General features: G+C 37.8%; 1 protein-coding gene across 1 annotated transcript in view; it reads right to left on the minus strand.

Annotated features, from left to right (window-relative positions):
- CCDC60 (coiled-coil domain containing 60) overlaps positions 1–14992 on the minus strand; it is a gene marked incomplete at its 5' end in the record, with an annotated part of 74273 nt that overhangs the window by 8941 nt on the left and 50340 nt on the right. Inside the window, 11 exon segments of the mRNA XM_080382724.1 lie at positions 2594–2691; positions 2695–2725; positions 3940–4062; positions 4505–4600; positions 5209–5299; positions 10026–10203; positions 12093–12108; positions 12110–12162; positions 12168–12428; positions 13805–13913; positions 14759–14878. Coding sequence (XP_080238850.1) covers positions 2594–2691; positions 2695–2725; positions 3940–4062; positions 4505–4600; positions 5209–5299; positions 10026–10203; positions 12093–12108; positions 12110–12162; positions 12168–12428; positions 13805–13913; positions 14759–14878 — 1176 coding nt within the window.

Genomic DNA, 14992 nt, shown 5'->3' on the forward strand with positions numbered 1-14992 from the left:
GAACAGCAGCAATAAAAGAGAAGCCATGGGAACAAATGCATATCTGATTAATAACTGGGTTTGTCTGGCATTTCTGCCACTTCACCACCTCCATAACGTCCACAGAAAAAATGGCTCTTTGGGGAATGCAACACTCAGTGTAATTCCAAATGAATAATGTGAAAGAGCTTTACTTTATTGGACTTGTGCACCAATTCCCCTTGCAGGGCATTGAAATAGATGCTTCTTCATTGTTCATTTAAATTTTGGATGACAAACTTGGGCATGAAAGGAAATAATAAAATCCTAACCAATGTTTCCATTTTACTACAGATCTGTCCTCTTCATCATTTCTCTATTTATCTTGTTTAGCCTCTACAGATTTTCCAGTGCAATCAGTGCCTGATCTGACACACTTTCTGATTCTCTTTACTATCCCTTTTCCCTGTGCTACCATCGTTCTGCTCTATGTGCCGACATAAATCTCACTGATGTAAGTGCACTGTAACATGCAGTCTTTACCATTTCACTCTGAATATAGAGATTCAGAAGCAGAATTACACATTACAATGAAAATAAAACTCTTGTGAAAAGACTGCCTTTTTTTTTTTAATGTTCTGTGTAAATTCTGCAGTGCTGCTTTGACAGTCCTGGAGACTGATGTTCCAAACCTTTCTAGACTGTGCATGACTGGGGTGTGCTGTGGCTTTCATTGCAAAGGGCTGAAGATTTTTCAGCGCACCAGCAGAAAGTGCTGCCTCCCTCCAGTTTAAGATACATGTTACTGGTACAGCAGGAGAAGGGTGAGGAGTTTCCCCCTTTTCAGTGAAAAATGAAACACAAAGGTTCTTGTCTTCAACAGGGCCAGTTCTACACTCAGTAGTGCACTGCTGGTATGGCTGTATAGCCAACTTATTATCCCTGGGTACATTAAAAGGCCTGTATATGACACGATTATGGTAACCTGGGTATAATCCACCCATGCATTAAGATACTTTATCTGAGAAAGGAAGCTATGTTCAGTGTACTCTTTATTGCACTGTTTGTATTTTACATTATTTTCGGTTTTTCTCAGTTCATGAGAGATAAGACAACTAGAGTGACACCATATACCAGTATATGTTCCTACTGTGATTCAGCTTTCTTGGCTAGGCAGTGTTTGCAAGAGCATGGGGAAAAAACAGCCCTGTTGTAAATGTAACAAGTGCTATGGGGAAAGTAATTTCTCTGTCATGACTTTGTGTCTCCACAAGGGGGTTGACCAGCCTTGGCAGAGATTTCACATCTCACGCCCCCTCATGGATAGATAGCACTTTGCAGAACAGGCCTGGCATAGAAGCATATACTCGTCTAACTGTGCTGGCACAGTTCAAAGCAAGACAGCCTCCTCTCTATGGAAGCACAATTTTCATATAAAGGAACAGCAGACTTGTAGTACTGTTCTTGCATAGGGGGAAAAGTAAAAAGCCATACTGGTATAGTCTCCTTTACACTCATGGAGCGTTGTCCAAATTAAGGCTTCTTCTAGCAGAACTAGAAGTATAAAAGCAAAGCCACATCCACTCCCGTTTCGGGGCTTATTTACATGCCAGATCTAAAATTTAGGGAACAGCTGGAGCATATGCGCTTGACAATTAAAACCAGAGTTCTGCTAGATAGGCCAAGATTAGGTTTATTCATTAATGCATGACTGATGTGTTCCTGATGTGTCCTGGGGCCAGCTGCATTTTGGACCTGAGATTAGAAATGGACTTTTGTTAACTCAGATTCTGAAGGACAGAAGGCTTACTAGCCAGGAGAGCAAAATAGAGCAGGCTAAAAAAACCCAAACCCAAACCAAACACCATTCCATGCCATTTGCATACTCTGTAATCCCAGGTCCAAGGATTTCTCATGGACAGGGCAGCAGGGAACATGCTGTGAGCTTGCTGGGGTATTCTGGTAGGCTATTTCTAGCGTCTATCTGGAAGCTGCTGACTGGATACAGCTAATACCCTTCCAAACATAAAATGCTTGTAATCTGCAGAATTATTGTACTGGAAAGCATTTAGGTTATTACTCTACTTGCCCTTGTAAGTGTTGCAATATTATCTATCTGCAGTTCATGGATGGACAGCTAGAGCCAAAGTATCCTTTGCCATTGGTTTTCAAACTGTGAATGTTCAGTTCAGTAAGAAGTTGTCAATCTAACCCACGTACATTTATACAGTATCTCTTATCTTCAAGGTACAGTGTGTTTTACATACTTCTTAGTGAAAGAAGTCTCCTATAAAGTTGCACGCTGGGGAGAGTGTGCAAATTCAAGGACTGAGTGCTTTTTGCCCATTATCACTGGAAAAGAACTCTTCGTTATCCCCTTTCACACCATTTCCAATTAAACCATCTGCTGAGCGGGCTGAGACCTGGCTCCTGGAGATCATATCTGTATTTTTGTTGCTACCAGTTTGAAAAGCCTGTGTTTCCAGCAACTCATTCAGTGGTTTCTAGTGATACTTTGCTTTGGGGAGGAAAAAAAAAAAAAAAAAAAAGAAATAAATCTTTTCTTTTTTACTACGGATAGAACTCTGGGACCCTGACCATCTCATTTGAACTGAGGGGTTTGGGACCTTCTTACCGGTTTAGTCCACCTTCATCATGTTTTCTTTCAGCTGTCATTCCCAGCTGTCTTATTCTGTCCATGTCTCTTCTGAAATACTTCAATTGTTTCAAAGCCTAGCATTTCTGACAACATCGCTCTTCCTGTCTTCTAAAAAACACAACAAGCAACAACAAAAAGTAAAAGTTAAAGCTGTATTTTAAACATTACCATACTTCTACACAGTTAACTGGGAAGACACTAAGGAAGGCAGAAAACAATGAATGTGAAGACCACATTGTATGTTTAAGTCTGTGGACGCTAATGCGATTTTTGCTTTTGTGTTCTGTCTACATTGATATTTCTACAAACATATTAAGAAGCGTTTACATTTTATACTAACTCTAGGCTGTAGGTAAGAAAAAAACTTCAGAATCAAAACATTTAAACTGAAATTCAACATCCACTTTCTATCAGACATCCACTGCTTAAAAAACCCCGACTGTATAGTGATTTAGGGTAAAATATTATTTAAAATACAACATGTATTTTAAACGCTGATCAAACACAACACACTTGTGTGGCTGTATGGAGAATGGTAAAATAGCTGCAAGTAGTAAGTTTCCCTCTGATTTACCCTTCCATACTACAGGATGCTGGAATGGTTAGTTCCTTATGCAGTCACAACAGCTACTCAGGGAAGAAAACAAGGACCCAGCTCCAGATAAGAAAAATTCCGGGGACAAAATAATTTAAGTACAGAATGGAACTGAAGACTGGAAAGAAGGAGGAAGTGAGAGGAGCAAAAAACCCACCTGTGCCTGTAACACCCTTCAAAGCAATATTTAGAAGGATCTCAGGTCTGGTGCTTAATGAGACAAAAGAATATGTACAAACATCACAGATAAATGTTTCTGGGTGAAAGGAAAAGGATGCCAGGCTTTGGCTGGTCAACAACGTGGAAATGTCACTGATCTGGGAAAAAGTCTTGGGAGAGGACTGTGAGAAGAGTCAAAATAATGTTGAAGAACAAATACAGTGATCTCAGAACTGAAAACACAAGACAGCCATACCAATTGTATATGGACTAAATTTATTATTATGTCTTGGGTGAAAAGGACTGTGATGCCCAAAGTAAATATATCCAATGTTTTTAGCAAAACTACTTCCAGAAAAGTAATTCAGAAATATCCCAAAATACTGCTGTAAATATTTAACCTGTAACATATTTTCTGTATACAGTCATAAAACTTTTTATCATCCCCTCTCCCATATTCTTATTTTAATGTCAGTCCATATAAGTGCATCTTTAAAAGGTCTGAAGACAAGTCCTAAATCTGGTCAGAAGCAAGGTGTGTAGTGTTTTAAAAGTATACTCTTCCTACCTCTCAGGGGTCACTAGGGTATCATGTAAACAACAAGCTGCTTCTTCACATACTGCTGTGAACTTCTGCCTCGTATCAGCACACAAGCTAAACTTATTTTTAATGAAAGAGCTGACACGGCAACTGCAACTAAAACAACACAGAAAACTAGAATTAACATCTTGCAGTAACCATTTTGTGGTAAGCAGCTGTGTTGCTCAGAACATACAGCAACGTGAGCCCATGTAAATTTTGAGATCTCCTTATTCTCAGTAAAAATCCAAATTTAATAGCATTTACAGGTTTTGTTAATTAATCAGATTTATGAAAGAATTTTATGAATAAACCCCCCCTGTAAATTATAATCAATTTGGATTTTTACCATACTACATTCCAGTCACATCCTTCCAGGAAAGTGCCTTCGCATTGCACTGAAACGTACTAGATGTGCTGCAAGGTTTTGCTGGCCTGCTCTGGTGTCATGTAATAAAATGCTCTCTGACTTTTGCATGCCAAATGCTTTCCAAACAGAGTGCTCAGTTTATACAGCATATAATGTGCTTCAAAACCAGAACTGGACCCTTACCCCTGCCTTCTGGGCCTCTGCTTCCTTGATATTGTACTTTCTTGGTCCTTAATGAATGGCATGTTTACTCTGTAGTTCTGAGCCACCGGCAACAAACTTTAAGACACAACAAGGTTTAAAATAGTGTACAGTATGCCTTCTCCAGAATGTGAAAAATTCTACAGGTGCTGATAAAGCATGCTTAATATTACAGACTTGCTGGAGTTATCCAGGTACAAAAAAAAATTATTTCTCTTGACCTCAACTCAAGGGAAAAAATGCTTCAGCAAAATCTAATTGTAGGAACAGTTTTTCACGTCAATCTTAAACTGTGGAAACCACCACAGAACTGAGTAATGGGGGAACACTTCTAATGTAAGCTTAGTTGGAAACATTAGAGAGAGAATGCTGAAAAGTGAAGTGGTAGAAATGGAAACAATTCTACTGGAATAAAAGAGAACACTGCTTTTTCTACAAAGCTGCTGAGCATAAGAGCTCTTCTCTTTGCAGCAGCAAGATTCGTGGGGTATTTTACAGAAAATACATAACTGCTTGCACAGCAGTAAAATGGGCTATTCTGCCACCCATGCCAAAAAAATGAATGTCATCTGAATTCACTGAATGCTGGATTCAGTTGTTCAGGGGAGGAAAAAAAAAAAAGAAATTAAAAAAACCCTTAGGTTTTGTCCTGATTAGTTGCTTCTCCTAGTTATTCGGTAACATACCATTGCAGTCCTATCTTCTTAAACATATCTTTTCGTTTATGGACATCTTTTGACACATCTTCATTTGTTACCTTGATGACTTTCTGTAGGGCTGATAAAAAAAAAAATCTGTAAAAACATGCCAACTCAGTAGTGCATTCCTCTCTTCCTTGCAGAAAGGATGCCATATATGCTGGCTTGAATGAGACATCCTAAAGAAACTTGCTATTTAGTATTTCTAAAAATTGAAGTTTCTTCAAGAAAGAAGCAGATTTTTAAGGAGGTTTCAAGATAGGTACCCAAATATGAGTGCCCCAAACTCATTAATCATATCTGAAAACATAAGCTTTGTTCTTTCAACTGTGAAAAAGACCCTCAAACCATCAAGTAGAAGATACCAAATATTTTTTACATTAGATGCTTATCAGAATAGTGTATTAGAAAAATAGGTAGGTTTGAAGAAATTATGCAGAAAGTCTGTTTTCAGTTATTGTACTGTGCTGTTAGCATTCCACTGGCATAAATGTCAAGTCTTCTGAATTTCTAAGTCTACTGTATCACTTTGCCATTCTTCTTTTAAATGTCATAAGGAATTTAAAACATTTAACATCAACAGGTATCTAATTACCCCTCTGTGTCTCCTTATCAGCATCCACTAAAACTAAAGACATATCCTCAAGTAGCACTTCACTGGCTATAGTTTCCAGATTATCCACCTTCAAGCAAATCTCTCTCACTAATAACACTTCACTTCCTTTCTGCCTTCCACTATAATGTGAATGCTTATATTCTCTTCTCCTTTGAATACCTGGAAGCCAATTTAACTCACTGTTTTCCTTCAAACTGACATCTTTGTTTCCCTCCTCACTGCTTTTCATTACTGCTTTGATGCCAAACCTCTGGAGAGACACCAAGATGGCCATCTTCTCTGTATTATTTCCTCCAATCACTCATGCAGTAAAAACAACTGTCACACTTGTTATTAAAAATCCTAGTGTTAGCTTTCAAATTCTAAGTCATCCTCTGAGGTGCTCAATATATCCTACATGGTAATAAGAGACATTTTACTGAGCACTCACCTTGAAGTTGTAATTCACAAATTCAAAAGGTCCTTTTCCTACATTTTTGTGAAACACCACATATAGTATAAGAGAAAAATCACCGCTAAATGTTGACTGTGTTAAATAGCAGCACAAACTATTTATACTTGTTAAAAGTACAGATTTGAATATTACACTGTGAATTTATACATGTAAGACATGGATGGAAGAAGTTGCTAGGCACCAGCTAATGGGTTAACATTTTAAAGAACCATGCTTATAATTAAGATCTTCTATTAGCTGTGGCCAGGTGAGTTTCAGTAGTGCCAAAGTCCCAGTCAGAAACTCCTAAATTCTAGCACTGACTAGTTCTAATGATGGCTCCACCGCCACCCTTACTAGTCTCAAAGTGTAAGCCTGTAAGATGCTGGCTAAGCCACTGGATCTTCTAGAGCTCTAGAGCTGAGGAGCAGTTTGAATACAAAAGCTGACCCACACGGGGTCTAGAACCTGACATTGATACGGGCAGGGAGCCTCTCCTCAAACTGAGATAAGGCTGCATACAAATCTCATCTGTTCTTGGCATGCAGTGTCAGAACCCATGTTAGAAGAACCTAGTCCTTTCTATTTATGGTTACCATTTGGGCAGATTGAGTAGCTGGATATCTGAAACCCATCTACTCTGCAGATAATGGTGCTTCAGGGGAAGAGGGCTATACTAAGCAGCAGCTGCATTTGATGTTTTCTTCAAGATCAGCTGAGTTGTCTAAAACCAGTCCTGAAAGCAGTCCTTCTGGCAGATTGTGGGCAGGGATGACAGGAAGCAAACCAGGGCTAATACCACAAAATTATAGCTCCTCTCGTTGGCTGATCAACAGAAACAGAGGGCACAATACCTCTCTGCTCTCCATTTTGTAGCATTAGAATCTGTTCCAATTCTCCATCTGGAGAAACTGGGAAAACAAATACTCAAGCTTGCCCATATTCATAATATTTTTGAAATATTAACCTCCATAGCTGTAAGCTACTAAGAAATTAATTAGAAAAGAGAAAAAAAAAAAAAGGAAGAATGTAGTAATTTCACCTGACCTCTATTTCTATGCCTTAGTTAATCATCTGTGAAATGAGGTACTAATATTTACCTGTTTGGCAGGGATCTAGCAATGATAAATCAACTGAAAAAGACATTGTTCAATTCCAAGGAAAAGCCTCGAATTCAGGTATGCGTTTTATAATGAAGATCCCTTGCACAAATATTTATACCTCCTCCTTTAAAAATATGTTTTTGACTGAGAATTCAAAGCTAAACTGCTGGCCCAAAAGCTTTGGGGATAAAATCCAGTTAGTGTTTAATCTCTCAGATACAGGTCTCACATTTTACTTCTCAGTGTGAAGAAAATGTATGCCATCTGAACTGATCTGCATACACACACACTTCATTATGCAGTAACCATGAAAAATTAGGCTTACATTTAGTACATTTACATCATATAGTCTATCTGCACAAAAAGAGATCCTTTTTAAAATGTGGTTAAGGAAGCAAGCTTAGAACACTCATCTGCTTTGTAAAACCTTTGACTGATTAGGTGGGGACTGGATGATAAATGAAACTACTTCAGCAGCAACCTGTCGTTATACTGCAGCTGCAAGGACTTCAGCTTCCATATTTACCTTTGTAAACATGACGTAACATTAGACTAGTACAGGTCTTCACTCAACCAACAGCACTAAAAAAGTCAAATCTGTATAAGCAGACATTCTACAGCAGCAGTCTCCAAACAACAGCATCTAAATTATAGTTGGGACAAAAGGCTTTCTATTGAGTTATGAATTCTTTCCTTAAAATAAATCTTTCTCTAAGAGTCACACTCTGCTGTGTCTACTGATTAGCTGCCTACTACAGAATCTCTTTTCCACTTTTTAAATAAATATATGCATACGTGTGGGGTAGGGTTGTGTGTGCTCTCAAAATTATGTCTTATGAGTTACATGAAGCTTTGTGAATTTGGGATTTAAGGCTATAGGGCAGTTTTAATCCATTTCTGATTTGTTCATGAAGCATCCTATAATCAGAATCCTGGATTAAACATGATTCTAGCAGCTTCAGAATTCATTACACAATTCAACCTTTGCTACAGAGCTGCCCTGCAGAAACTACCCTCTCATATTTTTTAGAGCTAAGAAGATAATGCTTGAGAGGACCAGACTGGTAACTCAGGCCAGTCTCCTGAAATCACAGGCAATCACATGATAAATGCTGTTCCAAAGGGGACACTAAACAGCTTTCCCATACATCACAAATACCACAAGATACCTCCTTATGTCCCATAGCAAACAGAGGTTCCCAGCTGCTACAGCTCTCAAGATTATTTTCAAATCGCATGTCACACTCAAACTAATTGTTCATCTATGTAAAGAATTTGCTTGAAATTATAGCTTTGAATTCTCTACTCCCCCGATTCATGTCATAGGAAGGCCATTCATCTATGCTTAGTGCCATGGACAGCAGCAGCTGTGCAGGTAACATACGATGTTATCGCAAGTTTCCTGATATATCCACCCAGCTTCTGGGAGTCTGAACCTAAAGGTCTTTCAGACCCAGAGAATGTATCCATTCCTTTACATTTAAGAGCAATTTTTTCTTCTGTTCATTTAAATAGTTTTTGGACTTGAATACACTTCCACAAATATATTGTAGCAATGAATTCCTAAGTTTGATCGTTTGTTGCATGAAAACACTTCCCATTGCTTTAAATTTTCTGCCAGGAAATATAATTTGGTGCGCCATAAAGCTGGTACCAAGGGTACTTGTGAATAACTACTCTAATTGCTTTTTCCCATGCACTTCGTGGTGTCACAGAGATCTGTCATAACCCTGTATTCAGCTGTTTTTCAGCACTGAAGAGCCCTAGTCCATTTAATTGGTTCTCATATGGAAGCTATTCTGTATCTTTACCATATATCACACTTTTTTTCCCCCCAATCAAACTCTGCTGCTTCCGATACCAGCCTGTCTGCACTGGCAGGACTGAAACTGAAGAAGCATATAGAAAACATCTGTATTTTTTCATAACATGTTTTCTGCTTTGTCTTCCACTTCATTCTTAGTATCCTTCTTGCCTTTTTGATAGCTACTGAACATTCACATAACTATCCCAGATGACTCCAAAAGCTCCTTCCGGAGTGGCAATTTAGAGTCTAACATAGCATGATGTCAGCTTAATAATGATAATATAATATCAATTAAAAGCTAATTAGCAGTACTACATGCTAACATGCTGTTCTGGTTCAGCTTTACCTCAAAAGAAGAGAAAAAAACTTAAGATTACCTAGCTTTGTACCGGAACACATTGCAGAGCTAACAGATAAAACTATTCTGTCAGGTCTATCAAGTGCAGATAATCACTGATGGATGAGTAGGAGGAATACAGAGTAAGAAACCCCTAAGTTAAATAGAACCCCCTAAATTAGACAGATACATATTCAGTGGATCAGTTGCTTATGACAGAGGAAAGTTTCACTGCCTTCACTGCCTGCTGGACCTTATAGATGTGGATGACAGTCTGATTATACAACTGCTGTAACTCAATTTAAAATCTTTACTTAATACTCAAATGGAATTACATTGTCTTTAAACCAATTTGCTAATGGGGAAGGCACAGAAAGACTTATAAAGTTCCATATGCCTGAAGAGAAATATACTAGTACATCTAGTATTGTCTTTGACACATGTTCTCCCTAATAACACCAAAAGCAAATCCATTTGATATTTATTGGCAGTCAAGAAAAGTAAGTTACAGGTGAGAAGAGGTGGTTGTTCTTCAGGTTGTGCTGACTCACTCATAACATCAGATGAAGCTTCATTAATCTTGACATCTTCAGAGCAAAGTACAGTGGAAGTTTTGCTGCCACAAGGGATTTGACCACAAGGAGGTGACTGACTGTTAAGCTGAGAGATACCAGAGCTGATGTCCTGCTAAGTGGATCATATCATGCTTTCCAATTAAATTTCTGTACACAGAAGAAAAAATAAATAGAAAGGAGGTGTTTTCTATAGCAGTTTAACAACAAAGAATCACATTTCTGTAACTAATACCAATCTTAGATCCTTACGGTTCTTCTGTAACCTCATAGATTTTTCTCCAGTGACTTCAAACAGGCTAGTGATTTCTTGGGTAGGACCTCCTTCATTTTGTTATCTTTCTTCAATATGCCTTTACTGTAACATTAATGCCAACAGATTAAGCTAACTTGTAAACACATAACACTGCAACTGTAGAGAGGGTTGGTAATTGAGCAACCTTCTCATGTACAGGGAAAAATAGGTCAAAGTGGTTTGATAAATATTCGGGTCTCCTCCCAACACCCAATGACCTAGCAAATTAATTTCCTGTGTCAGGAATGTAAACCTGAAGTCTGAAAGCAGACAGTTCTGCAGGCTTGATGTCATGGTTTAACCAACACTTGATAATCAGAACAACGCGTATTATAAAGCAAGCATCTCTGAAGGAACCCAATACTACCACTAGAAGTTTCGTATCAAATATGTAAAGCAGTTTCCAAGTAATATTAGTGTAAATGACAAGAAGGAAATTGTCATTAATTCAAGGAGGAAAACGATAAAAGTCTCAGCAATGTAAGTGCTAAAAGACACATCAAGACTGACATTTCTGCTCACATTCATTTGGACCCGATTCTAGAAAACTGCTAAGACTTCTTGGAAAAATCAGAAAGCCTCATATTTAGAAACAACTCTTATTTGTGTGACCTGCTAACTCCCTCTGTTTGCTAATAGCAGGAAGAATATTTACATGAAAACAGAATCTTTGTCTTCTAAATTTCACAACTTTTGCTGCTGTTTTGCAGGAAAAAGAAAGTTGTTTTGCCCCAACAGAAATTGTTATCTTCTACTGAATCATTTTCATTACTGTGTCATGAGGGTACAAGTTGCAAGTCTCAACCAATAACAAGAGCAAACAGCCTGCACGTAACAACAGCTCATATTTCTAGGAGTACCTCACCTAGGGTCCTAAAACCACTTCACAAAGCTTGTTTATTTTAGCCTTATAGGGGGCAAAGCAAGGAACTAAAAGCTGCTGAAGATCAAAATGTAAGATGTGCTACACAGTGAGAAACCCACGGGTTCTTTATTGAGTTCTCCTAGTTATACTCGTAAGCATCACTCATTCCCCTTTAATTTTCCTTCAGTCACTTCAGCAGTTCCAAAAAGCCTGTCTGTGGTTTCACAAGTAAAACAGCGTTACAGATAGTTTTATAATGTTTCATTTCCTCTCAGGTATTAACTTTTTCTTTTAAAAGGCTTTCATCTGAATTGCTTGTTTTCTCCTTTCCTTGGCTTTGCTTTCAATGTGGCAAGTGAATCCTGCTTTCTTTAAAGCTCTCAACACTTGGCATTTATTTCCAAATTTAGCTTTAAATTCTGTGTAAAAAGGCAACCAAATAAATCATGACTTGACATAGCAGAGTAAGGCCTCCAGGATACCAGTCTGACATCTCCATTGGACTGAAAAAGGCCTATTTGTGTGAACAAGTACTGCTACATGACTCTAGGTCACAAAAAAGGGGCCAAAGGCAAACAAGAGGTTAGTTATGTTTTAGCTGAATATTTAATTCTTCCCACATCAGTACTTAATACTAGGACCAAGCCACAGTTTCAATTAGCTACATACTGCTCTCCTGTTACCTGGTATCAAATCATTATTCTTCAAATACTACAGACACTGGTAGTCTTGCAGTCACAAGATCCAGAGTATAAAATGTGTATCATGGAGTTCATTAAAGCAACAAAACAAATGCTTGAAAAGTTGGATTAAGTCTCAAGGGAGAAATTAACAATGAAGTTACCTTTGTGTTTGTAACAGAGGTCCCACATGTATGTTGCTAACTCTTCCTCTTCTGTTTCTTTTGCTGTTTTTTACAACTACCAGGGTCCCTAAGTGAAAACAATTTAGTTTTCCATTTCGAGATTCTTGCTTTTCTTTTAAGTTCTTTCAAGAAATGTAATAAATGGAGACTAAATGGTGGCTGACCACTACTCTGATGTAGATCTTTGCTCATAAAAAATGGAAAGACAATGCAAGGTGTATAAGCCATGAGTGAGTTACAGTCACAAGTGAAGAACCACCTAAAGAAAGCACAGTCATTCGACAAACTATCATGCATATACTGGGTCAGATTATGCTCTCAACTTCCTCTGTGCAAGTACTGAAGAATTTTGTACAGTATATCAAGATTTCATAGACAGAAGTGACAGCAGGTTCATACAAGTTTGACCTTTCCATGCTATTAGCTGAGTGAAGATCTATACTGGTCCAAAAATTTAAATGTTACATCATGTTGACAAAGGTAAATGTGGAAGCTGCAGTATAACAGGTCACTGCTGAGGTAGCTTCATTTATCATTCAGTCCCCATCTAATCAAAGGTTTTACAAAGCAGATGAGTGTTCTAAGCTTGCTTCCTTAACCACATTTAAAAAAAAAATATATCATTTTTTACAGACAAGAGACTATATGATCTAAATGTACGCCTAATTTTTCATGATTACTGTGTAATGAAGCGTGTGTGCATGCAGATCAGATGAAATCAAAGGAGAGGAGCGGTGGTTAGAGACGGCAACAGAGAGCAGAAGCAAGTATGCAACAAGAGATTGCACTACTTCAGAACCTGGAAATTAATCCAGGGCTTTATGCGTTTATACTCTGCTCTCAGCCTGTATTCTGTGAGACTTGCTGACAAACTGTTTCTTTTATCCCAGTCTATTGGTTGGTCCTCATATGTAAAGAGATGAAAAAACCATCCACAATATATACTGGACTGATTCCCTCCTCCAGTGTATCATGCTAACTCTATATAACGCTACTCTGCCACCTCTGTTATACATGGGCACAGTTTGTCTTGACTGAGAATATACAGAGATAACAGCTTTGAAGAGCTCTGCCCTGCAAATCAAAGCATAAACTGCTGTTTTACCAAACATGAATAATTTAAATACATGTTATGTCAAAATGATTTTATTGACTTAAAATGTTTGGAACTTTAATATTTACTTTTAACAGTATAAAAGTTCAGAAGCAATGCATCTTTTACAAGTACCCATCACTGTCATACATAATTGAGAGAATAAATCCAGCTACTACATACCACTTAATAGCTGGCTTTGTTCCGTAATTACAATGTGTATGGAACTCTTGTTGAGTTCACTGGGATAATCCTCCAAGGGAAGGCTATGGGAATATACACACATGTATTACTACATGTATTTAAGTTGCGTAATTATTAACCAAAAGAGAAAAAAAAAATACAGCTAAATTTGGCTGGGATAGCTCAGTGTTTTCTCCTAGTTCTGCAACTTGCAATAACAGAGGACCATGCTGCACTACTGATTTGACTATATAACTTCCTGCTGACTTCATGGGGGCAAAATTTGTTTGTTGCATGGCATAGAAGTAACAACGTATCACTCAAACAGTTATTACTTGAAAGAAGAGAAACAACAACATATAAAGGACAGAAGGTCCCAAACTCCTCATTCCATCTACTATGACGCATTGCACACGTACCTTTGATTCCAACAGCTTAATATTGAATGCATCAAACCGTTGGATTCAAGAGTGAAAGCTTCCAAAAGCCAGTATATGGCACACAGTTGTTGGAAAATACATTTACTGCAAAGAGGAGAAACAAATATGTTATACTACACTGTCATAGAAACAATCAAACTGGCATCATGCTGGCTGAAATACATACATCTAAGCACTTCTGTAGCAGATGATCTTTTTCATTGTCCCAGTGAATTCTATATACTTCTCAAGGTTTTTGTAATGTTAATACGTAACTCTGAATCCTGAAAGCATATTTTTGGATGTGAAGTTTTCAATGGCCCTATCTTGATAATGCGCTCAGTGCTGTAACACCTATGAGGACTCTAGCATTTATCCCTTTAAGGTATGGACTTTTATAGGTTTGGAATTCTACAGTAACTTCTAAGCTCTGTATTTAAGAAAAAGCAGCATATAAGTATTAGTGACTAATATAAAATATAGAATAAAATATAGAAGCATACACCGTACCAGTACTGTATTCTCCCTCTTTCTTTCATAGGCCTATGAAAAAAAGGCCTACTTTTTTTAACTAGGCAAATTAAAATTTAATTTTGACATCCTTTCCTTAAAATGAGCCTAATAATCTTGAGAGCTATATCACTTAAGAAAACTTTATGCTACTTAGAAGTTGCTGAGTGAAGATCAGCAAAGCGAATGATGTGTGTTTGTGTACACGTGCACATAAAAGGTTATCAGTATCTCATTAGGATTCAATCATTTAATGTTAGAATTTAACAGTTGTTATTAGTAAAGACAGACTATTTCACCATAAACTCCTGAAATTCTCAGGACACATTCCCAGCTGAACAGCAGCTCTAGGTGTATCTATTATGGGTCTGCATTGCTGTGAATTTCACTCATGTCCTCCTACCAAGGAGGGCAGGACATATATTTGCCTTCAAATATACCTTTTTGCTCCAGGGAGGACTGAAATCAAGACACTGGAATAAACAGGAGTGAAAGACCATAAGGTCATCTTTTTCTTCTTCCCCGACTTCCTCAGGTGGTTGCCTTCTGTTAGAGAGCAACTGTGGGAAAGGACAAAGACTGAAGTTAAAATAGGAGTATATGAAATGAAGACAGAACCGTAAAACTGTTTATTATGTTCATATCACCACACTCCCTCCTCTCCTTACCTTTAA

This window comes from Falco punctatus, assembly GCF_963210335.1.
Source record: "Falco punctatus genome assembly, chromosome: 1".
In the NCBI taxonomy this organism is placed as follows: Eukaryota; Metazoa; Chordata; class Aves; order Falconiformes; family Falconidae; genus Falco; species Falco punctatus.